Source organism: Euwallacea similis, chromosome 28, assembly GCF_039881205.1.
Source record: "Euwallacea similis isolate ESF13 chromosome 28, ESF131.1, whole genome shotgun sequence".
In the NCBI taxonomy this organism is placed as follows: domain Eukaryota; kingdom Metazoa; phylum Arthropoda; class Insecta; order Coleoptera; family Curculionidae; genus Euwallacea; species Euwallacea similis.
Window position 1 is genome coordinate 638,246 of NC_089636.1, and position 18,196 is coordinate 656,441.

General features: G+C 38.6%; 2 protein-coding genes across 3 annotated transcripts; both read right to left on the reverse strand.

Moving 5' to 3' along the window:
- Position 1: 1 nt before the first annotated feature.
- LOC136417553 (uncharacterized) lies at positions 2-8,818 on the reverse strand. Its single transcript, XM_066403307.1, has 2 exons — positions 8,609-8,818; positions 2-8,506 (listed from the first exon to the last, which is right to left on the reverse strand). The coding sequence occupies exons 1-2, from the start codon at positions 8,778-8,780 to the stop codon at positions 1,035-1,037; spliced, it is 7,644 nt and encodes a 2,547-aa protein (XP_066259404.1). The 5' UTR covers positions 8,781-8,818; the 3' UTR covers positions 2-1,034.
- Positions 8,819-11,332: 2,514 nt separating this feature from the next.
- Positions 11,333-17,150, reverse strand: LOC136417530 (YLP motif-containing protein 1-like). Of its 2 annotated transcripts, XM_066403259.1 has the most exons (10): positions 16,915-17,150; positions 16,587-16,846; positions 15,678-16,479; positions 14,591-15,577; positions 13,672-14,378; positions 13,342-13,623; positions 13,066-13,290; positions 12,667-12,718; positions 11,999-12,114; positions 11,333-11,909 (listed from the first exon to the last, which is right to left on the reverse strand). In XM_066403259.1, exons 2-10 carry the CDS (start codon positions 16,842-16,844, stop codon positions 11,754-11,756), a joined length of 3,585 nt encoding a protein of 1,194 aa, XP_066259356.1. In that variant the 5' UTR covers positions 16,845-16,846; positions 16,915-17,150; the 3' UTR covers positions 11,333-11,753. The 2 variants fall into 2 exon arrangements, with proteins under 2 accessions (XP_066259356.1, XP_066259357.1); XM_066403260.1 differs by lacking the exon at positions 12,667-12,718.
- Positions 17,151-18,196: the final 1,046 nt, after the last annotated feature.

The following is an 18,196-nucleotide window of genomic DNA, read 5'->3' on the forward strand; positions in this document are numbered from 1 at the left end:
AGATGTAGTTTTGCTTCTTCAAGGATCATTCACACGCTCAGGTTTTGTAACGTTTTACCTCTTCAGTTCCGAACTGACACAAAAAATATATGGGTTGCGATTCTCGGGTAATTTACGCAGGAGATACTGCGCCAAAGTCCTGTGGGCGTACTGAGGAATTATCCCTTGGTACACCTTACAAACAGGTTGCGACTCATCAAGAAATGCTTTATCAAGTTACATCAATTTACATGAAAAAGTACACGCTCACACGTAATTCTCATGGCTATGCTGATGCGTTAACATGCCCAGGCTGAACACTGTTTCGTAATATTATTACGCACGGGTGGAAGCTTCATTACACATAGTTATCTGTCATTGCTGGTTACAGGCTATTCTTGCGTTCTATACAATTTATTGACATAGGAGTACAAAAATTCTTTTATTAATCAAAATACGTGTTGTAAAGTTTTTATGAAACATAGCATTGAGTGAATCGTCAAATAAATCTAGAACGATCGCATTTAATATACCTAGGAATTCAAAAAATGTAAAAATATATAGGGTATTGCGTTTGAAAATTTTGAGAACAATTAAGACTCAAGTTTTGATATATTTTGTACAAAAGAACTAGTATTGTTAATTTTTTTTCGATACAACTAGAATGTTACAAAACAGTGAGCACATTGCTTTTCCCGCACAAGTGCTTTTAGATACCTAATCAACTAAAGAAAATTATACATAATATTTAAAAAAGATTAACTTTGATTCGCTACAAGCTTATACAACACCCTGTATAAATGTAACTATCCATAAATATGAACTGCCTTTTAATCAAGACAATTTTTTAATTTCAACTTCTTATCCATGTCTTGTAGCAACTGAGAAATTGAGCTTTGGCATATAGCTGCGATGCCCTGTACAAGCTAATTTTTCCTTACTTTTCCGAGGGTTTTCCTGCTATCACAAATCTGAAGAAAACAGGGAGATCGTGGAAAAAGGCAAAAGAAATTGCAAAGAAATTTAGAAAGCACTGAAGAGTATAATTCACATACTCAAGAGCTCTTATTGGACAACAAGCCTACCAGCTCCTTATGTTCATTTTCAACAGCCAAATCCCGCGCTGTGTGACCTCCATCGCTAGTTTTTATCTCGGGATCGGCCCCACGATCGAGCAATACTTTTACAGCCTCCGAATGTCCATTTTTGGCCGCAAAATGGAGTGGGGTCCATGAAGTTGTGGTCTTCTCGTTTATGCTGGCACCATGGTTTAATAATATTCGCAAAACCGCGGATTGACCATAAATGGCACCGATATGGAGTGGTGTCAACCCCGTCTGCATAACTGGATCTACTATTGCCCCATTTCTTAGCAGAGTTTCAGCAATGTTCACACATCCCTGTTGTGCGCACATATGAAGTGGCATTATACCCTTGAACGACGTCGAATTCACGTTAGCACCAAACTTAATCAGAATTTTTACCGTTTCCAAGTGATTGGGAAGTGATGCGCTGTGAAGAGGTGTTCTCAAATCCTCATCTTGAGCGTTAACCCTGGCGTTGCCTTTGGTAAGCAGTAATGTCACTACTTCTGTAAACCCTCCTTCGGCAGCCAAATGAAGAGGAGTAGCACCAGAGGGCCCTGCCATATCAGGTTTTTTGGAATAATTCAACAATGTATCTACAATTTTTCCATAACCTTTATGTGCGGATGCATGCAGAGGTGTCTCGTTCTTGATATCTGGAATATCTGGATCTGCGTTGCTTTCCAACAGAAGTTCGACGATGCCCTGGTAACCATGAAAAGCGGCGAGGAAAAGAGGTGTAGTAGATTCCAATGTTTTAGCGTTTACTGCTGCTCCTTTCTTTACTAACTTGGCAGCTATATGGAGCGATCCGAAATGTGCAGCCCTATGTAAGGGTGTGAAGCCTTCTTCATCAGCAACGTCGATTTTGGCTCCATGTTCGGTCAGAATTTCAAAAACGCTGTCCTTTCTGCCTATGCAAGCAAAGTGCAATGCGCTTTTCTTTTCTGCATTAAGACCATCAACATCTACTCCATGATCTAGTAAAGTTTTAACAACATTTGCATGTCCGCATATGGCAGGCAAGGCAAGAGGACCCAATTTATTTTCTGTGGTAAGTTGGACTCCATGATCAAGTAATACTTTCACAACGTCAGAGTGTCCATCGATGATGGCCAAGTCAATTGGACTGTTACCCGTGTCATTCAGTGCCTGAATGTTTATGCCTTCCTGTTTTAGTAAAAATCTGACAACGTCTTCGTGGTTGTACTGAGCAGCTAAATGAAGAGGCGTAGAGCCTTTAGGTCCTAAAGCTCTAATATTTGCCTGATGATTTACCAGCACTTCTACGGCCTGCAGGTAACCGTTCTTGGAAGCCAAATGAAGGGGAGTATAAAGTGAACTTTCTTGAGCATCGATGTTTACATCGTGTTTCAGAAGCTCTGCGATTATTTCATGGTGGCCCCTTAATGCAGCTAAGTGAAGGGGTGTAGTCATGTCTAACATCGAACCATCGGCAACGGAAGCGTAATGTTTTAACAATGCTTCTATGATTGTTTTATAGCCATTTTCTGCTGCCACATGAAGGACAGACTTTCCATCTGAAGTGGAGCTTGCTGGAGCGGCACCCATTCCTAAGAAAATATCCACTATTTCTGCATGGTTACTTTCTGTGGCTAGCCAAAGGCCCATGGCCAAAAAACTCTCAGCAGTCCCGTTAAAAATCCTCAAACCCGTGGCCTTGTCAGTCATCGACCATATATTAATTTCGTATTTAAGTAAAATTGCCTTAAACTTCTTAAATGTGGGCGCATCCATCCGATGATTTACCTTCGGTTCTTTTTTTTTCATAAGACCGACCAAGGTGGTCACCACAGATGGGTGTCCCTTTTTGGATGCCACTAATATTGCTGGCCAAATAACTGCAGAATTAACACTACCAGGAGCCGATAAACCGGTGCGTTTGAGGAAATCGATTGCACCACTCAAATCACCTGCACCAACCGAGTTCACGAAGTTTTCATAGGATTGAGAGTGTTCACATGGTGCCTCAATGCGAAACGTAAGATGATCTTCCCAATAATTCTTGTTTGGGCCACCCTGCATTGGTTGCGGTACGAGTGCAAAAAATTTGTCCCCTCTTTCAATTAACATTTTTGCTGTAGATTTGATGGAGTTTTGAGGGTTAAAGGGTAAAAGGTCGATTAATGGCGTTCCATGAGCTAAATAGTTTCTTAGAGAGGCCCCAACGAGCACGGGAGCGTATTCGTCAAAGGACAGAGTATAATCTATGCACGTGCCCTTTTGCGAGTACACCTCCAGGACATCCAGTAGCAAGATTTCCATTGCTGACCGATGATTTAAATTGCAGTCAGGTATTTCTAAGATTTGTTCCAGAAGCTTCAGCTTGCTACTTAACATATGCTCCAGTAATTCGTCCTCGGCTGTAAGATATGCCATCGTTGCCTCATCAACTTTAGAGTTCTCGATGGCTGAGAAAAACTTCTTCAATTGGGCCGAGAATTTGCCTTTACTGAAAGCTTTTACCAGCTGGCCGTATTGATCCAAATTCGCTATCAAATTCTTGGCTAATTTCTCGTTTCCGATATTTTTTTTTAATGCAATTTTGTGCTTTTTTTCCACGTTCACTAGCTTATCCACTTCTGCCGAACTGTTGGGAAGGTTTTCTTTTATACCCATCAGCTGTTCGTGAAGTTGGAGCTTTTCTTCGTAATACTCCTCCAATTTTCCAACATCCTTCTGGTCATCGAGTGCTTCTTTGATCTTGCAGACTATACTAAATATGTGTTCATCTACGTTATCCGATTTGCCAGAAAGGGTTGTATCAATACTCTTTATGCTGTTGATCGACTGTGTGTCCCATTTCATGGTCTGGAATAATTTATGACATATCAGTATGGCCTCGTGCTTTTGCTCGGCAAAAGTTACATTCTGCAATTCATCTAACAAACTTTGTAGAATCAGCAGCGCTTTATAATAAATTCCTGCCTTCCTCTCCTGGCACAAGTTTACGTCGAAAAAGTCAGCGCATCTAAGCTCCTTAATATCATTGAAAGACATGAAATAAGACCTTTCTGTGAAGTACTGCGATTGTGTCTCTTTCAGGTTTTTATAGATAGCTCTAGATATGGAGGGAATTTCTTTGGAAAGGGCCTCCAAAAGCTCTTCCTCAAGTTCAGTTGGATTTGGAATTGCAAGTCTCAGCTTCTGAACCAGCTGCTTGATTACGAAAGTTTCACCAATTTCAAAATCTTCACAGTTCACGTCTTTGCGGTGAGAATGGGCTGACCAATTAATATAACGACTCAGATTTCCAACGTCATCAGGGTTTTCCAGGCATTTTTGAATGAATATGTTGAACGTCTGAATCTTTTTCTTATACATCGAAAAGTCGATTTGTAATCCTACTTTTCTCAGATCGTTTTGAATAATTCGGAAGTAGCTTGGGTCTTTCGTCAGATTGGACTCAATCTTCAGCTTCATGCTGTATGAATGCGTGTGAGTCAAAGAGTCTCTGAGAGATGTGACGATTTCCTTAACATCAGTTGGTGCCGATGAGATGAGGTATTCTTGAATTTGTTCAGATAAATTGAGAGAATCTTGAGTATTTTTGAAGCTTTCCCCAATAACTTGCAAGCACCTCATCAGCACATAGGGGCTTGTTTCATCCTTTTCCTGGTTGCTAACTGACAGAGCGAGCTTTATATAGAAGCAAATTCTGCTTAGAGAATATATGTCCTTGATGATTCTGAAATCATCGTTCAACTCCGTTACGTCACATTCTTGGTTTGTGCCATCCAAATACAAGCAAAGTGTCTGTTGAAATCTTTGCAGGTGATTTAATATACGATCCCTGGATAATATTAAACGATAAACCAAGTCTTCTTTGTGTGGTTTCAAGAAAAAACCGGTGAACATCACTAAGCAGAACTCCATTTGTTCCCAAGGAATATTCGACTTTCTCAGATAGTTAACTCTTTTCAGAAGCTCAATGTTCTGAGCGATATGTTTGGCTCTGGAAGTGAATTCTTCATCGATTTCCCTACTGTTGGTAGAATAAGAATTGCCTAGAATTTGAATCTGTTCATGTAAAAAAAGAATTCGCTGTTTACTTTCAGCTTCAGAAAGACGGAAGCACTGGCCAGATCTACTGCGTAGGAGTACTAATTGTTGCTCCACGTAATCCCTCATTGTTTGCTTAATAGAGATTTTACAAGATAACAGTTCTTCGTAGGGCTTTGCAATGAAACTTCCTAAATTTTCGGCTTCATGCTCAGCCATCAACAACTGAAGGAGGTCGACATTCCCGAGCTCAATGGCCGCATGAAACGCTTCTGATGTGGAATTTGACTGAGTCATCAGATGGTTAACCAAAAGCTGTTTATTTTTTGTTGTTACTGTCTCTAGGCTCACACCGGACTTTATGAGGAGAAAAGCGACTGATAGTTGATTTGCCTCTAAAGCTAAGTTGATAAGTTCACTGTTTGCAGGAGTAGCACCTTCTTTTAGCAATAGCTGCACTATGTCCCAGTGTCCAGATGAGGCTGCGCAATCAACTGCACTAACATTATCATTATCTGGGACATTCACATCAACCAGAGAAAAGGTCAAATATTGCACAAGCTGCCAACGTCTGAACTTTGTAGCTAACATCAGAAGGTTTCTTCCATGTTGATCACGAACATCCATTGCAGCTCCTGAGCCCATCAGAAGGTCAACTATCTGAACGTTACCAACAACCGTGGCCCATGACAACGCGCTCATTCCAAATTTGTCCCTATGGTCGACATTTTGATCAGCAAACATCTGCACCATGCGGAAATCGCCAGATTTCGTAGCGTGATGCAATAAAGACATTTTATCAACATCAATGGGGTTTCTGTCCAACACGCTTGAACGACTGATCAGGAAAGTAGCAACTGCGAAATGTCCTTTTTGGACACACCGAGTCAGAGGTGTTCTTAATTTTTTATCTCTGCAATTTGGATCTGCGCCGTGGGTGAGCAAAATTTCAACAATTTCCAGGTTTCCATGTCCACATGCATAGTGCAATGGGGTGGCATTATTGCAGTCTAAGATATCCACTGGAATACCTGCTTTCAGTAGCAGCATCATCAAATCTAGATTGGGTCGTTTCTGAGCTGCTACCAGGTGTAGTACGGTAGTACTTGGTGTGGAAAGTAAGTAAGTCCTAGCGACTGGGGTTGTGACTAGAGAGATGAGCTTTTCAACAGAGCTGAAGGTGGTGAAACTTCCCTTCTTAACAGAAATGTCTGCAGGTATTGCAGTAGGAAGGAAGTTCCCAAGCAGATCTTTAACATTCGCGTGCAGGTGAAGAGACCAAATATTGCAATTGGTAAAGAAGCTTGGAAGAATATGACTCACAAACTCCCCGACCAGAAACCATCGCAAGAGATTTGCGAGGTTTTCCCGAGCTAAAGTGTGGATGAATGTTTCCCCGTTACTGAAAAACCTAAGCTTCTCGTCTTGCCAAAGCTGCTTTATTCTTTGCCCAACCATTGGGGGCATATCCGGAGGTTGACTATCCTCCACCCGGTACTCCAGAAATTTTCTAACATTAATATAGTGAGGCTTAAGAAGAATATCAAACATCAATATCTGTTCCATTGGACAAGACTCCGAGACCAACATCCATTTGTAAAAGAACAGGGATGCAAAGTATTCAGCTATAATTCGATCGTAGAATTTTAGATCCTGTGAAATTAAGCCCACTTGTGAAATGTTAACGTGAAATTTTAGTGCTGAATTCACTAACTCCTTCAGAATCGGACAAAGCTGCTGTATAGCTGTGGCATCGTGTATCGAGTATAGATAATTGGTAATTAGCTCCTTATTAGGATTTGAGGCAAATTGTTTTTCGACAAAAGCAGCAAATCGAAAGCCCACAAAGGCATTTATGAGGAGATACAGGTTTGAGTATGTGTTCTCTTCGCCCTCCGGAAGTTGGGACAACATGTTGGCTACCGTTTCCCTTACAGAAGTAGGGAAACGACGAAAATTCCGCAGTTTCTTCCGTAAACTTTGATAATTTTCTGATGAAGAAGAATTTTGCAGAACAGTGCAAAAAATTGATAAACCCTCCTCCAAAGCCGCAACGTTTTCTGCTGAGCAAGTTACCCAAATCCGGGCAACAGATCTCTCAACAAGATGTTTCAATAACTTAAGAATGAAACTATAGTAAGAAGATGTGTTATTTTGGCATACTTTGTCAAACCCATGGAATATTAGGCATACAGGTAGCTTAGATGGAGTGAAGAGGTAAGTGTTCAGCATGCCATGTAGTAGAAAGTGCGAGTCCAAAAAATACGACAGGAAGTCTACCACAAGCTGCTGCGGCATCTCTTCAGTGTTAGTTGACAGAGAGGTAAAATTTGAAAAATCGATTGTGATGACCCATGTATCGGCTAAATGTCTAGCAAGTTCTGTTACAGTGGTAAAGATGTCTTGCCCAGGACACTCACAAAGAATCATATGCTTCTTGTCAAGAATATCTGCTTCGGAGGATGTTTCGCGGCCGATTATTCTATATTTATGGATTCTTCTGATAGTCCCTTTAGACTTCACCCAGAAGAAGTTTTTCTCGTTTGGAATAACTTTTATTAGGTGCACGGGCCTCAAATCAGAGCCGAGTTTTGAGAACAGATCTAGGGCCTTGTTTTCACAACTTACCACCTGGATATTGTTAAAGTTCTTTATTCCGATCTTCTTTCTGGGCCCATACATATGCTTCATTAAAGCATCCTTATTCTCAACTCCATAAAAAATGAAATAATCGGGTATGTCGGTGCTACTACTAAGTAAATTCCTTAATTTACTTGATAAAAAATATGTGTCATAGAAGCGCCTGTTCCCTAAAGGCCTTTTAATAAAATCACTGTCATACGTGCCAGAGGAAGAAGAACTTAACAGATTACATAATTTCTGGCTTAAGGATGTCTTCACAGTCTCCTTCCAAAAATAATTCCCGTTTATTGTCATTTTGAACAACTGCCCTTTCATCTTGTCTCCTTGCAGCAATTCTCTTAATGCAACGAAATCAATTATGCTGTTAATTTGTATTGAGTCATTTTGTAAAAAATCTCTAAGTGACATGGTGGTGCCTCTGCAGCTTATCACCTGAAGACCCATGAGCTTAGCTTTACTCTCTTCACAAAGCTGATCAAACCCCAGGTCAGACACTACAATGTTCCGCACGAAATTTTGATAATAATTGTAAGCAACCATGCAATTAAAGCATATAAGCTCCTTATCGCATATTATTACAACTTTCAAGGCATCAGAATTATACACGTGTTTGAATAAGGTGCGCATGTTGGTCTTGTAGTTTGGATCGGAAGATCTAAATCCAGAAGCGTCTACGATGTGTAGGTTCGCTGCCTCTTTATCATATTCACCATTATTTAATAGTGTCTTGAGAAGTGACCAATTGAGTATGGATACGTTTTTCCACTTGGACTCTCCTGAAATTGAGTTGTACCCTACACTCAAATCCCACATGAAATGATTCAGGGAAGTTTATTACTAGTGCTGGCCATTAATACATGATAAAAGCAACAACTTACCATAATCGTTTTTATCACTTTGATATCGACGAAAAATATTCAGTATCCGTGCTAGTTCCAATTTTGAGTCAACGCTCTCTACAACCAGAATTCTTGTTATATCAGAAAGTAGGAACTTTTCAAATCCAAGAACGTCCTTGAAGTCGATGTCCAAAATAACTTCCTCAGACATCTTGGTGAAGGCTTCTATTAAACGGTTATTCTTGATATTCTAAATATGACTAAATAAACAATAGATAAATCGCGTATTATTTAATTTTGTTACTTAATTGTATCAGACGAACTTAACTATTTGTTGGAGCGATAAGTAATTTCCTGAGAATTTAGCGAACGGCGTGTAATATTGAGATTAACCAAGATTATTTGAAACTTAAAGCAATTTTGATTCTCTTAGCTTTTTTTTAGCTCTCTTAGCTCTTTCGTTAATATAATTTTTATTCTAAGATTGCACGTACTTCAAGCCGTATAAATAATAACTCCAATATTTATCTACCAAGGCCGATAACATTATTAGGATTACATCAGATAATCAATTAAAACGATTCTAAGTTTTTAGACAGAAAAATAAAAAAATGCAAAACAAGGAAATACAGAGGCATAGAATAGTCGGTGGAAGTGTCCAGACCGGCTTATAAAACATCGGAAAAGGAGGAGCGGAAAAATCTAAACTAAAGTAAGTACAACAATGATCTTCTGTGTAACACATTTATAGAATCTATCATGCTAAAAACAGCGTGGAAAAAAAAACAAAGGTACAGCAGAGCTCGATGGGTAAAAATCTCTCTATTACCTAGATGACAAAAATGGTGGTGAGTATTTATTGGTTGAATAAGCATCTTAAACACGACTTACCCTGTTTACCCAAAAACTTGCATTTAAAAAAAAAAAAACGTAAATTTCGATTTTGGCAACTACAGTCAGATTTTTAAAACCCCCTATCAATTCACCTCTTAAAGTTTGTTTACGTACTTAATCAACACCCTGTACATGAAATTCACCTCAATCGTTGGTTCGTTTTTCTACAGAAGAATTTACGCAAAAATGATTGGAAAAAAAATATATCAAACTGTAGAAAAACAATATACAGTGATTCGTTAAAATGTTGTATTTTTTCCTAAATCTGCGGTATTCTCTGGTTTGTAGTAATGTTTTCTCGCGATTTAAAAGAAGCCTTACAATTTTTTCATACAAAATCTTTTCCCATCTCTAATAATAACTCACCAGATGTTATTTAAAATTATGGACATACTCTGTCCGACAAGACAGAGCTTTAACAACTGTTGAAACGAGGCAGCAACAATTTCTTAGAGCACACTACTAGTCAAAACATGTATTTTTGTCGATTAGATAAATATGGAGAGAAGCGAGTTTTTTTCATCTATTTTTAGACTCCGACTATTAAGAGCCAATCAGGGAAATTCCAATTCAATGAGCTGGACTAAAAGAAGAGACCAGACTAAACAAAACTTAGCTTTTGTTGTACTTTGTTGCAATATTTAGCGACATACACTACTTCTTCAGAAAAGTGATACTTTACCAAATTACATTAACGAAAGCTGTTATTATCCAAACCATTACAATATTTGATGATGAATACGTGCGGAAACTGAGGTCTTTCCCGCATATTTGTTAGTTACTGCAATTTGGCTTAACCATACGAGTACGTTAACATTCGATATTTCTTACTTACTTTTAGCATCCATCTTCGGGAAACAACGTCTTTATTGGTTCATACATTCTAAAAAAAAACATTATTAAATTTAAATAAATAATTTAAAAAATAAATCGTAAGCATATACTTAACGTACCCGGCTTGCAAAGACAATGATGAAATTATTGAGGCCAAAAAACGCATTAAATTTTTAATTTTATCGATTCAAGGTTGAATTTGGTGCTGCTATTTGCATTACTCGGTTCGGGCGTTTATAGTGTGGTAAATCCGTTATCACTAATAGATAATACAATTACTTTTGTACAGAGAAATCCAGTACATGGACCATACTACTCATTTTTATGAGTCATTCATTATTTTAAAAAATCATTTAAAACATCATAGCTTATTGGTGCATCCCAATGCAACAAATGCATATAATACATCCATGTGTCCAAGGGAGTCTCCACATACGTGACGAAAAGGCAAGTTGTCTTATGTAGGAAAAAATCATTTTATGACACACTATATTATGGGACGTCCTGTGTATTGAAGTTTAAAAAAGATAAATTTATCAGTTATCTCATTTCTGAAAAGATCGAACTGTCTACGGTTAAGCTTCAAATTGACAATATATGGGGAACAATTTACCCCAAACGTTCTTTAAGTACTGAATGTTTATATATGCGGGAGATTTTAAAAATACGACAGGAGAAAATAAAATTACAGTTACTCTTTTGAATTGTCATGAGTTCTATTTACATGTAAGGGTGTATTACGTAAATCGAAGAAAACTTACGAAAAAAGTAAAATACATAAGACGAAATAAAATTTCAATACAATTAGTTTTTTTTTAAATGAGCCATTAGGAATAAAAAGAGCGTATTCATGAATATGAATTAGCTCAAACCCCCGTAACGAATGTTACTGAGATAAATCAGGCGGCAGGAAAACCTTCGAAAAATCAGGAAAAGTTTATTTAATTGTGGGAATTGGCAAAAAAGGTATACAAAAAAATGTACGACGGAATTATTTAGAGGGAATTTTTAGTCATTAGGTGGAAAATAGGGAAATTTAACTCTAAATTCAGTTTATTGTAAAAATTTAAATATGTTGAGTAAACTGTGTTTGAAGGGTCGAAGGTCTTGCCAAATTTCTTTGCGCAAGTGCTCCTTGAACCATTTATTTTTCTAGGACGTTTAAATAATATAAAACAAATAATTTAACGAATAAGAAATCTGATCATTCGAAATAACAAATAAATTGTTCTTACCATTCATGTTAAAAACGAATGTGCCTGAGTAGCAAATATGCCGCTGCTGCGCACAGTGGTTTATACATTTAGAAAGCCTGCTTAAGTTTATACAATGCCATAGAACGAGAGTAATTAAACTTACATATTAAAGTATCCTTTTCTAATTTAGAATAATAATATCTGTTATCCCACAAAAACTTACAATAGCCCACACATTTCACTGTAAATCAACCGCCTTCTTACTTGTACCGGCTTTCGATAAATTTAGTCTGCCTCAGAGCACTTTCACCATTAGTCGGGTCCATCATTCTGTTCCAATCCGTGTGCCCTACAACAAATCCCAGAGCCTTCATTTTCTGCTGTTGTTTTTGTTCCTCCAAATCAGCCCATCGAACCTAATTAAATCGATTTTGAAGGGTTGCATTAAAAAAACTAATGCTGTTTGATGCTCATTACTATTAATTTTTTAAAACAAAATTCTTACCCTTTTCTGGCCGGGTTTAGTTGGTTGATTGCGTTCCTCCCATTCGTTGTCCATTTGGAGATACTCTTCCATTGTTCTGGATGGTCGGAGAGGTCTACTGACGCCATCCAGTCGAGCTAGAAGATAAAACCAGAGAGTTAACTTGTATGATATTTGGTATGGTTTCATGACTTCGTATTGTCACTCCCAGAAAACTGAACATTGAAGAAAATCCCCAATATAGCAGATTTTTCCATGAACTAGAGGAGTTGGTTGTAATTCTTACTCGTTATTTCCCGGTTTAATAGAGAGGGAAACTTTGTAATGTAACAAGAATAAGCAAGTTTTGGTACCGGAAGTTTATTGATCTGAGTTACCTATAATGTACGTTGATGAAAAAAAGAAATGCTCAGAAAATCTTATATGTTAAAAATCTGATACAATATTATATCACTAAGTCGGTACACTCATCCGCTGAGTGTTCAGATTACTTCATATATACTAAATATGGTTGGTTCGATCCTATATAAAATGAAGGATACATCGTGTATACAATCAACAACATAACAAAAAATTTCATTCGATTGAGCATCCGTCCTGTAAATATCTACCTTCTATACAGAACAATAACAAGAATCAAGTATCACTTCAAAAAATAAATAAAACCCGTACCCTAAATCGAAACTTACCGAGGTTGTTCAAAGAACAGTCAAATGAATCCCATTTGCTTCGAACCTGTTCCTGTGGAAACTTTATTGTTATTACCAGATCAAAGCGGCTTTCTTTCTATTGCTATGCTTTAAAATACAGTAAAGTCGCTGTGGAAAGAACGATTAGTTAAACAAAAACGCCGGAAATTTGTAGTCACGTTCTCAAGCGAAATAATAAAACGAGCATAATTCCAAAAAATACACAATAAACTAAATTATAATGTAGAAATTAGTCACTCCGCTAATTTCAGTGGTTGCTGATTAAGGGCAGACTATTAACATTTTGGTTACTTTAATAGAAGGATCTTTTCCATTACCAGGCGAATAATCTTAACTGACAGAAACTGAGACAATTTGTGCTCAAGAAATCCCCTTTACCTCTCCCATGTCATCATCAGGTTCAAAGGATTGCTCGACTTCCTCCATTTCAACTTCCGATATGGGGCCAGAGCTTTGCATGAACGTGGTGGGATCGACCTGAGGGTGGTGCGAAGGCGTCGGCTCCCATCCGGCTATACAGTCCTCAACGTACGATTCTGTGCGATGGTGGATGTTTCTTCTCGTACAGAGTTCAGGGTCCAGGTCCAGTTGGCAGATGTAGACCTATTATTAGGAGATATTAGTAAATTAACAATTCGGTAAAATAATGAATACCTGGAAACCGTTTTGCTTCGCGAAACTCCACATTTCACCGAAATTACGGACTTTCTGGTTAATGTTGTCGACGACGATAAAGTGAAAGTAGCCGTCAGTTACAGTTTTCTTGAATGATTTTATCAAAGACTGCTGGTAGGCCCCTTCCATTTCAGCCTCGTATTCGTAGGTCATTTCCTTTACTTTAATGACTTTCCCTTCTTCCACCACTTCTTTTTCATATTCTACCATGAAGTAGTCATCCAGAGAGAGAATCCTTGGGGCAGATCCACCATTTTCTACCTACATAATATGGAATACTATTTTAAAAAATACTAATAATTGACTTACCTCTCTATCTTTGAGCAGCTTTGCAAGGTAAGTTTTCCCGCTACCAGGTGGTCCTCGCAAGATCAGAACTATCTTGGATGGTCTGCTAAACCGGCCGGGAGGATTAATCAAATCCTCCAGCGTTAGATTTTGATTAATCGCGACGGGTGTGGAATGATTCACTGCGTTATGCGGAAACGACACTTGATTATTAACGTTCCTCGGGGGTGAAAACTTCAACGTCCTCTTATTATTAGCCAACTGATTGTCCTCTTCACCCCACTCATCATCCGAAAGGTCTTCTAACTCCAATTTTGATCTAACATTACTTTCTACGGAGGGTTCACTTCTTAAACCTCCTCGATCACTGCTTTCTCTCCGATAGTCTCTAGATCTGTTAACAGAGCTGTAGTCGCTCCTTGGTCTGTCTCTACCATAATCTTTATCACGCGATGAGAGAGATCTGTCCTCACTAGAGTTATCAAGAAAACTGTTGTTTCGTCTTATATACTTGTCATTTCTATCGGGGGGATATCTGGGGTGACCTCTTTCGTATGCAGATGCCACATCTGCAGCATTAAACCTCCCGGAACCCAGGGGATCGAATTGCTTGATGTTTCTTAAGCTGCTGGAAAGCCATATTGGCCTTTGTGGATATGGAATTCGGTTAACAGGCTTATGCCTGTAATCGAACATGCGGAGCATTTGAAGGGCGATTTCAGGTTCAGCTGTAAAAAATGTGTTTTGTTAGATATGAATCTGGTTTGAGATTTTTTTTCGAAGTGTGCGTATATGAATAAAACAAAGCGCCCCATAATGTTACTGGCGTAAAGCTTTTAGTTTTTGAGTTAGTTTCTTGAAAAATTCTAAAAATCAATAATCTTTCTATTACTAGGTTTCAAAATATTTCACACTGAAATCAGCATTGAAATATACTTACGTTCTTTCAGAGACTTGTGCTCGTAATCTACGACAACTTCAGGCACAAACAGCGGTCCTTCCTGCACCTGCGGCTGAACAGTCTCAGCCACAACAGCTTCTTCTCGAATTTCAAACTGCTCCCCATCATTGAACATATCATGATATTTGTCATACTCCTCTTCCTCATTCCACTCCTTTTCATTGTCCTCTTCTTCATATTGTTCAAAATGTTGGTTTTGTTCTCTTTTGTTGTAAAGCGCATACGCATTTCCAAACTGCGAGTTCCGGTTAAACGATGAAGGCCCATTGGAGTTACGAAAAGGCCCATCAAACCCGTCTTTCCCCGCAAACACATTATGCTCCACAGAAGACCCATTATGCTGTTTTAATCCCCGCATGTGCCTGTTACTCCCTCGCCGGAAATTATTGAAATCTGCTCTTGCAGGTGGAGGGATGTTAGGAGAAAAATTCACTTCCTGATCATTTGGTCCGTTCGAAAAACTCATCCTAGTTTGATCATCAAAGTTATTTACACTTTCAACCACTTGACTAGGATTACTATATGAATCGGGGTAGTCTTCGAAGCTTTGACTAGACCTCTCAAAGTTTGGCCTTTGCATGGGCATGTTTAACAAGCTAGGTATTGGTACATTTGAACTTGGTGGAGGTTGGGAAAAGTTAATATTCATTGGCAGAGAATCAACAGAAGCTCCAGAGGCAATATTTTGATTTTGGGATACCATGGACAATATGTTCATCAGTTTTGAGTCCCCTAATATACTGTTAATACCCTTGGAAATGGCGTCATAATCCGGCCCTTTAGTGGTATCGGATTCAGGTTTTGTAGCGTCAGGTGGAAAATCATCCCCATTGTCTTGACCCAGCCCTCCGGCTTTGACTAAATCAAGACCAGGGATTCCTCCAGGAGTTGGGGAGGATGATTTGAGGAAACTGTCACCAGCTTCAGGAGTTCCATCATTTTGAGTTGAAATGTTGATTGAGAGATCTGGAATATTGGAAGGAAACAATGTATGCATAATTTGTAACATACAATGCCTAAAGTTATTGATAAAAATCACATATGCTTGTTAACTTTGGAAATTTACCTGGAGGAGGTTGCTTAAAAGCCAAATGCTCATTGTTCTGTGTGGGTGGAGGCTTGCTAAATAAATTGTCAGCTACTGGACTGGTCTGACTTTGAAAACCTTGTGGGAGTTGCGGTGGTGGTTGACTGAAATTCTGTTGAGCCGGTGGAGCTGCAACTTTTGACGTAACCACCATAGAAGCCTGCAAGGCAGTCCGTTTTTTCCTCATCTGCTCCCTCCGATCTAGCAAAGAATTCCTCCATGATTCCCATTTCTTTTCATATTCCATGTACTGAGTCTTATCAGGATGATTTGCATTCTGGTCTTTCCATTTATTAAACTGTGCTTCCCAGGCTGCAAACTCTTTATCAAACTTCTTCTCAGCTTCAGTCAATTCTTCCAGATTTAGTACTTTTTGGGCTTGCGTCTGAGAGCTTAAAGGGGTGCTTTGCCAGTTGCTGGCATTGGTATTAGTACTCCTAAGATTTTGATTTTGTCTGTTGGTCCATTGGATTGGATTATCACTCATTTGCCTCTTATTATTTTCATTACTTTGAGGCAAAGACCTCTTTACACCATGGGCTTGCCAGTCAAGTGAGGCCTGAGTTGAATGCTGAGTACTTAGTTGAGGACCACTACCAGTGTATTGTTGTGTTGGAAGGGGGACAGTAGTGTACCCTGTAGAAATTCGGGTCTGCCCAACAGGGTATGGTTTATTTTCATCAGGCGGAGGAGGTGGTGGTGGTTTGTTTTCATTAGGTGGTGGAGGAGGAACAGTTGTATTTGGAGTGCTGGCTGAGAGTGCATTAAGAGATTTTTGATACTGAAAGTTAAAAAAAGTACTGAAATTCTGAGATTCCATTTCATAAAAAATAATCAAAATCACTGATTTGCAAGAACCCTAAATGTAAATTATCTTAAGCATCTTACTTCTGCCCCATACTGCTGATGCCACTGTTGATATTGCTGCTGCCATTGAGCCCACTGCTGCCAGTTTTGTTGCTGCATTTGAGCCCACTGTTCAGGACTGTACTGAATAGCAGTAGCAGCAAGAGAGGCAGCTGCTTGTGGATGAGGGGCAACTACTGGAGTTGGGTTGACTGTTGCAGGCATTATTGTGGACTGAATTGGTGCTGGAACCACCCCCATGGAGGGCGCAGTTGATGTGTGCCAGGCTGGCCAAGACATCTCTGGAGAAACGAAGAGGAGGACTTGATAATCAAATCACTAATAAATGATGGAGAATGTGAGTCTTTACCGGTGAAGTTCACAGTTTCAACTCTTTACAAGAAGGTCTCAAGATGTCGGAGGGAAGTTTTGTAAATAGAAAATAAGTAACGCTTCACATAGCAACCGAGATTATTTGGTTTATTTCAAGAGACATTAAGCCATTGAATTGAAAAACCCTCTACTTCGGTTTATGGATTCTGACAAGTTTTTAGTTAAAACTACTTAAAACAAAAATAGAAAAATTAACAATTGTAGACTGTCACCTGTCAACTAATTTGACAGATTGAGAGCCCAATCGCGCACAAAACCCTGAAGTTAGTCCGGAAAATTACCTTTGCACTACAAACTATGAAGTGGCAACACTTAACGGAAGGGCGATCTTAATAGAATGGTCACTCCTGAAATGTATTTCTTCAAAATCTTCTACGGCTGTTTAAATGTTATCCTGCGAGCTTCATCCTAAAAAAGATTTGATTTTCTTTCCGAAAAGTCAATTCTCTTGATAAATTTCTTATTCGCTTTTGGTAAAAAAATTATTTTTCCATAAAACGCGTTCAAATGCGATAATAAAACCTTAAGTTTATAGACTTCTTCCCCTTGATTAGGGGAACATCAATCCCTACGACCCATTCACGAAATATGTAGTACTGGAGAAATAAAAGACGTAGCAAGCATAGTGCTTTGGGCTTTTTGAAAACCAAAACGTCTAAAAACTAAGACCTACTATCAATTTCTTCAGAGACTACTAATTTTTTCTTTTAATTTTAAAGGGCTAATTAATTTGCCACGTGCCTACAAATTTCTTGTTCTCGGTCTCTTAGTGAATTTTTACGTTTCTGTTTTTTCCTTGAGAAGCTTTGCAACAGTCGTTTCAAAACTGAATTTTCCTCCACGATTGCTCATGGGAAACCTTTATAGGTTGAAATAGTTGTAATATCGCTTGCATGCTTTGGATATTGTATTTTGTTTAACCCTAAACTTTGCCCCGTTTCAGCGAATTATTGATTTAATCATGAATTTACTCGCACATGACCTGGCTGCAAGTGCAGAATCTTACATTCATTTATTAATCCTTTTTGTCAATCTAAGTCTAAAGATTTTTCTGGCCATTTTGGCGAAGTCAACTACGCGTTAAATTCAATTTAAAAATCTTTCGGCCACTTTGGTGAATTCAAACTGGAGTCATGTCTTAGATGTTTTTGATAGTTATGTTAAAATGTTTTCTGGTAAAAGCAGATGAGTTAATTAACACCCTGTATTTATAGTTAATCAACTACTGCATACTTTTATTTTTTAAACGATCGCTCGTT

Bases quoted from the DNA above. Each gene is read 5' to 3' on its own strand.
- LOC136417530 (XM_066403259.1), bottom strand. From the start codon at position 16,844: ATGTCTTGGCCAGCCTGGCACACATCAACTGCGCCCTCCATGGGGGTG. The intron at 15,578-15,677 runs GTAAATTTCCAA...CCAATATTCCAG, and splicing joins TTTTAAGCAACCTCCTCCAG to ATCTCTCAATCAACATTTCA. The intron at 11,910-11,998 runs GTAAGAATTTTG...CGATTTAATTAG, and splicing joins CTAAACCCGGCCAGAAAAGG to GTTCGATGGGCTGATTTGGA.
- LOC136417553 (XM_066403307.1), bottom strand. From the start codon at position 8,780: ATGTCTGAGGAAGTTATTTTGGACATCGACTTCAAGGACGTTCTTGGA. The intron at 8,507-8,608 runs GTAAGTTGTTGC...ACTCAATTTCAG, and splicing joins AAGTGATAAAAACGATTATG to GAGAGTCCAAGTGGAAAAAC.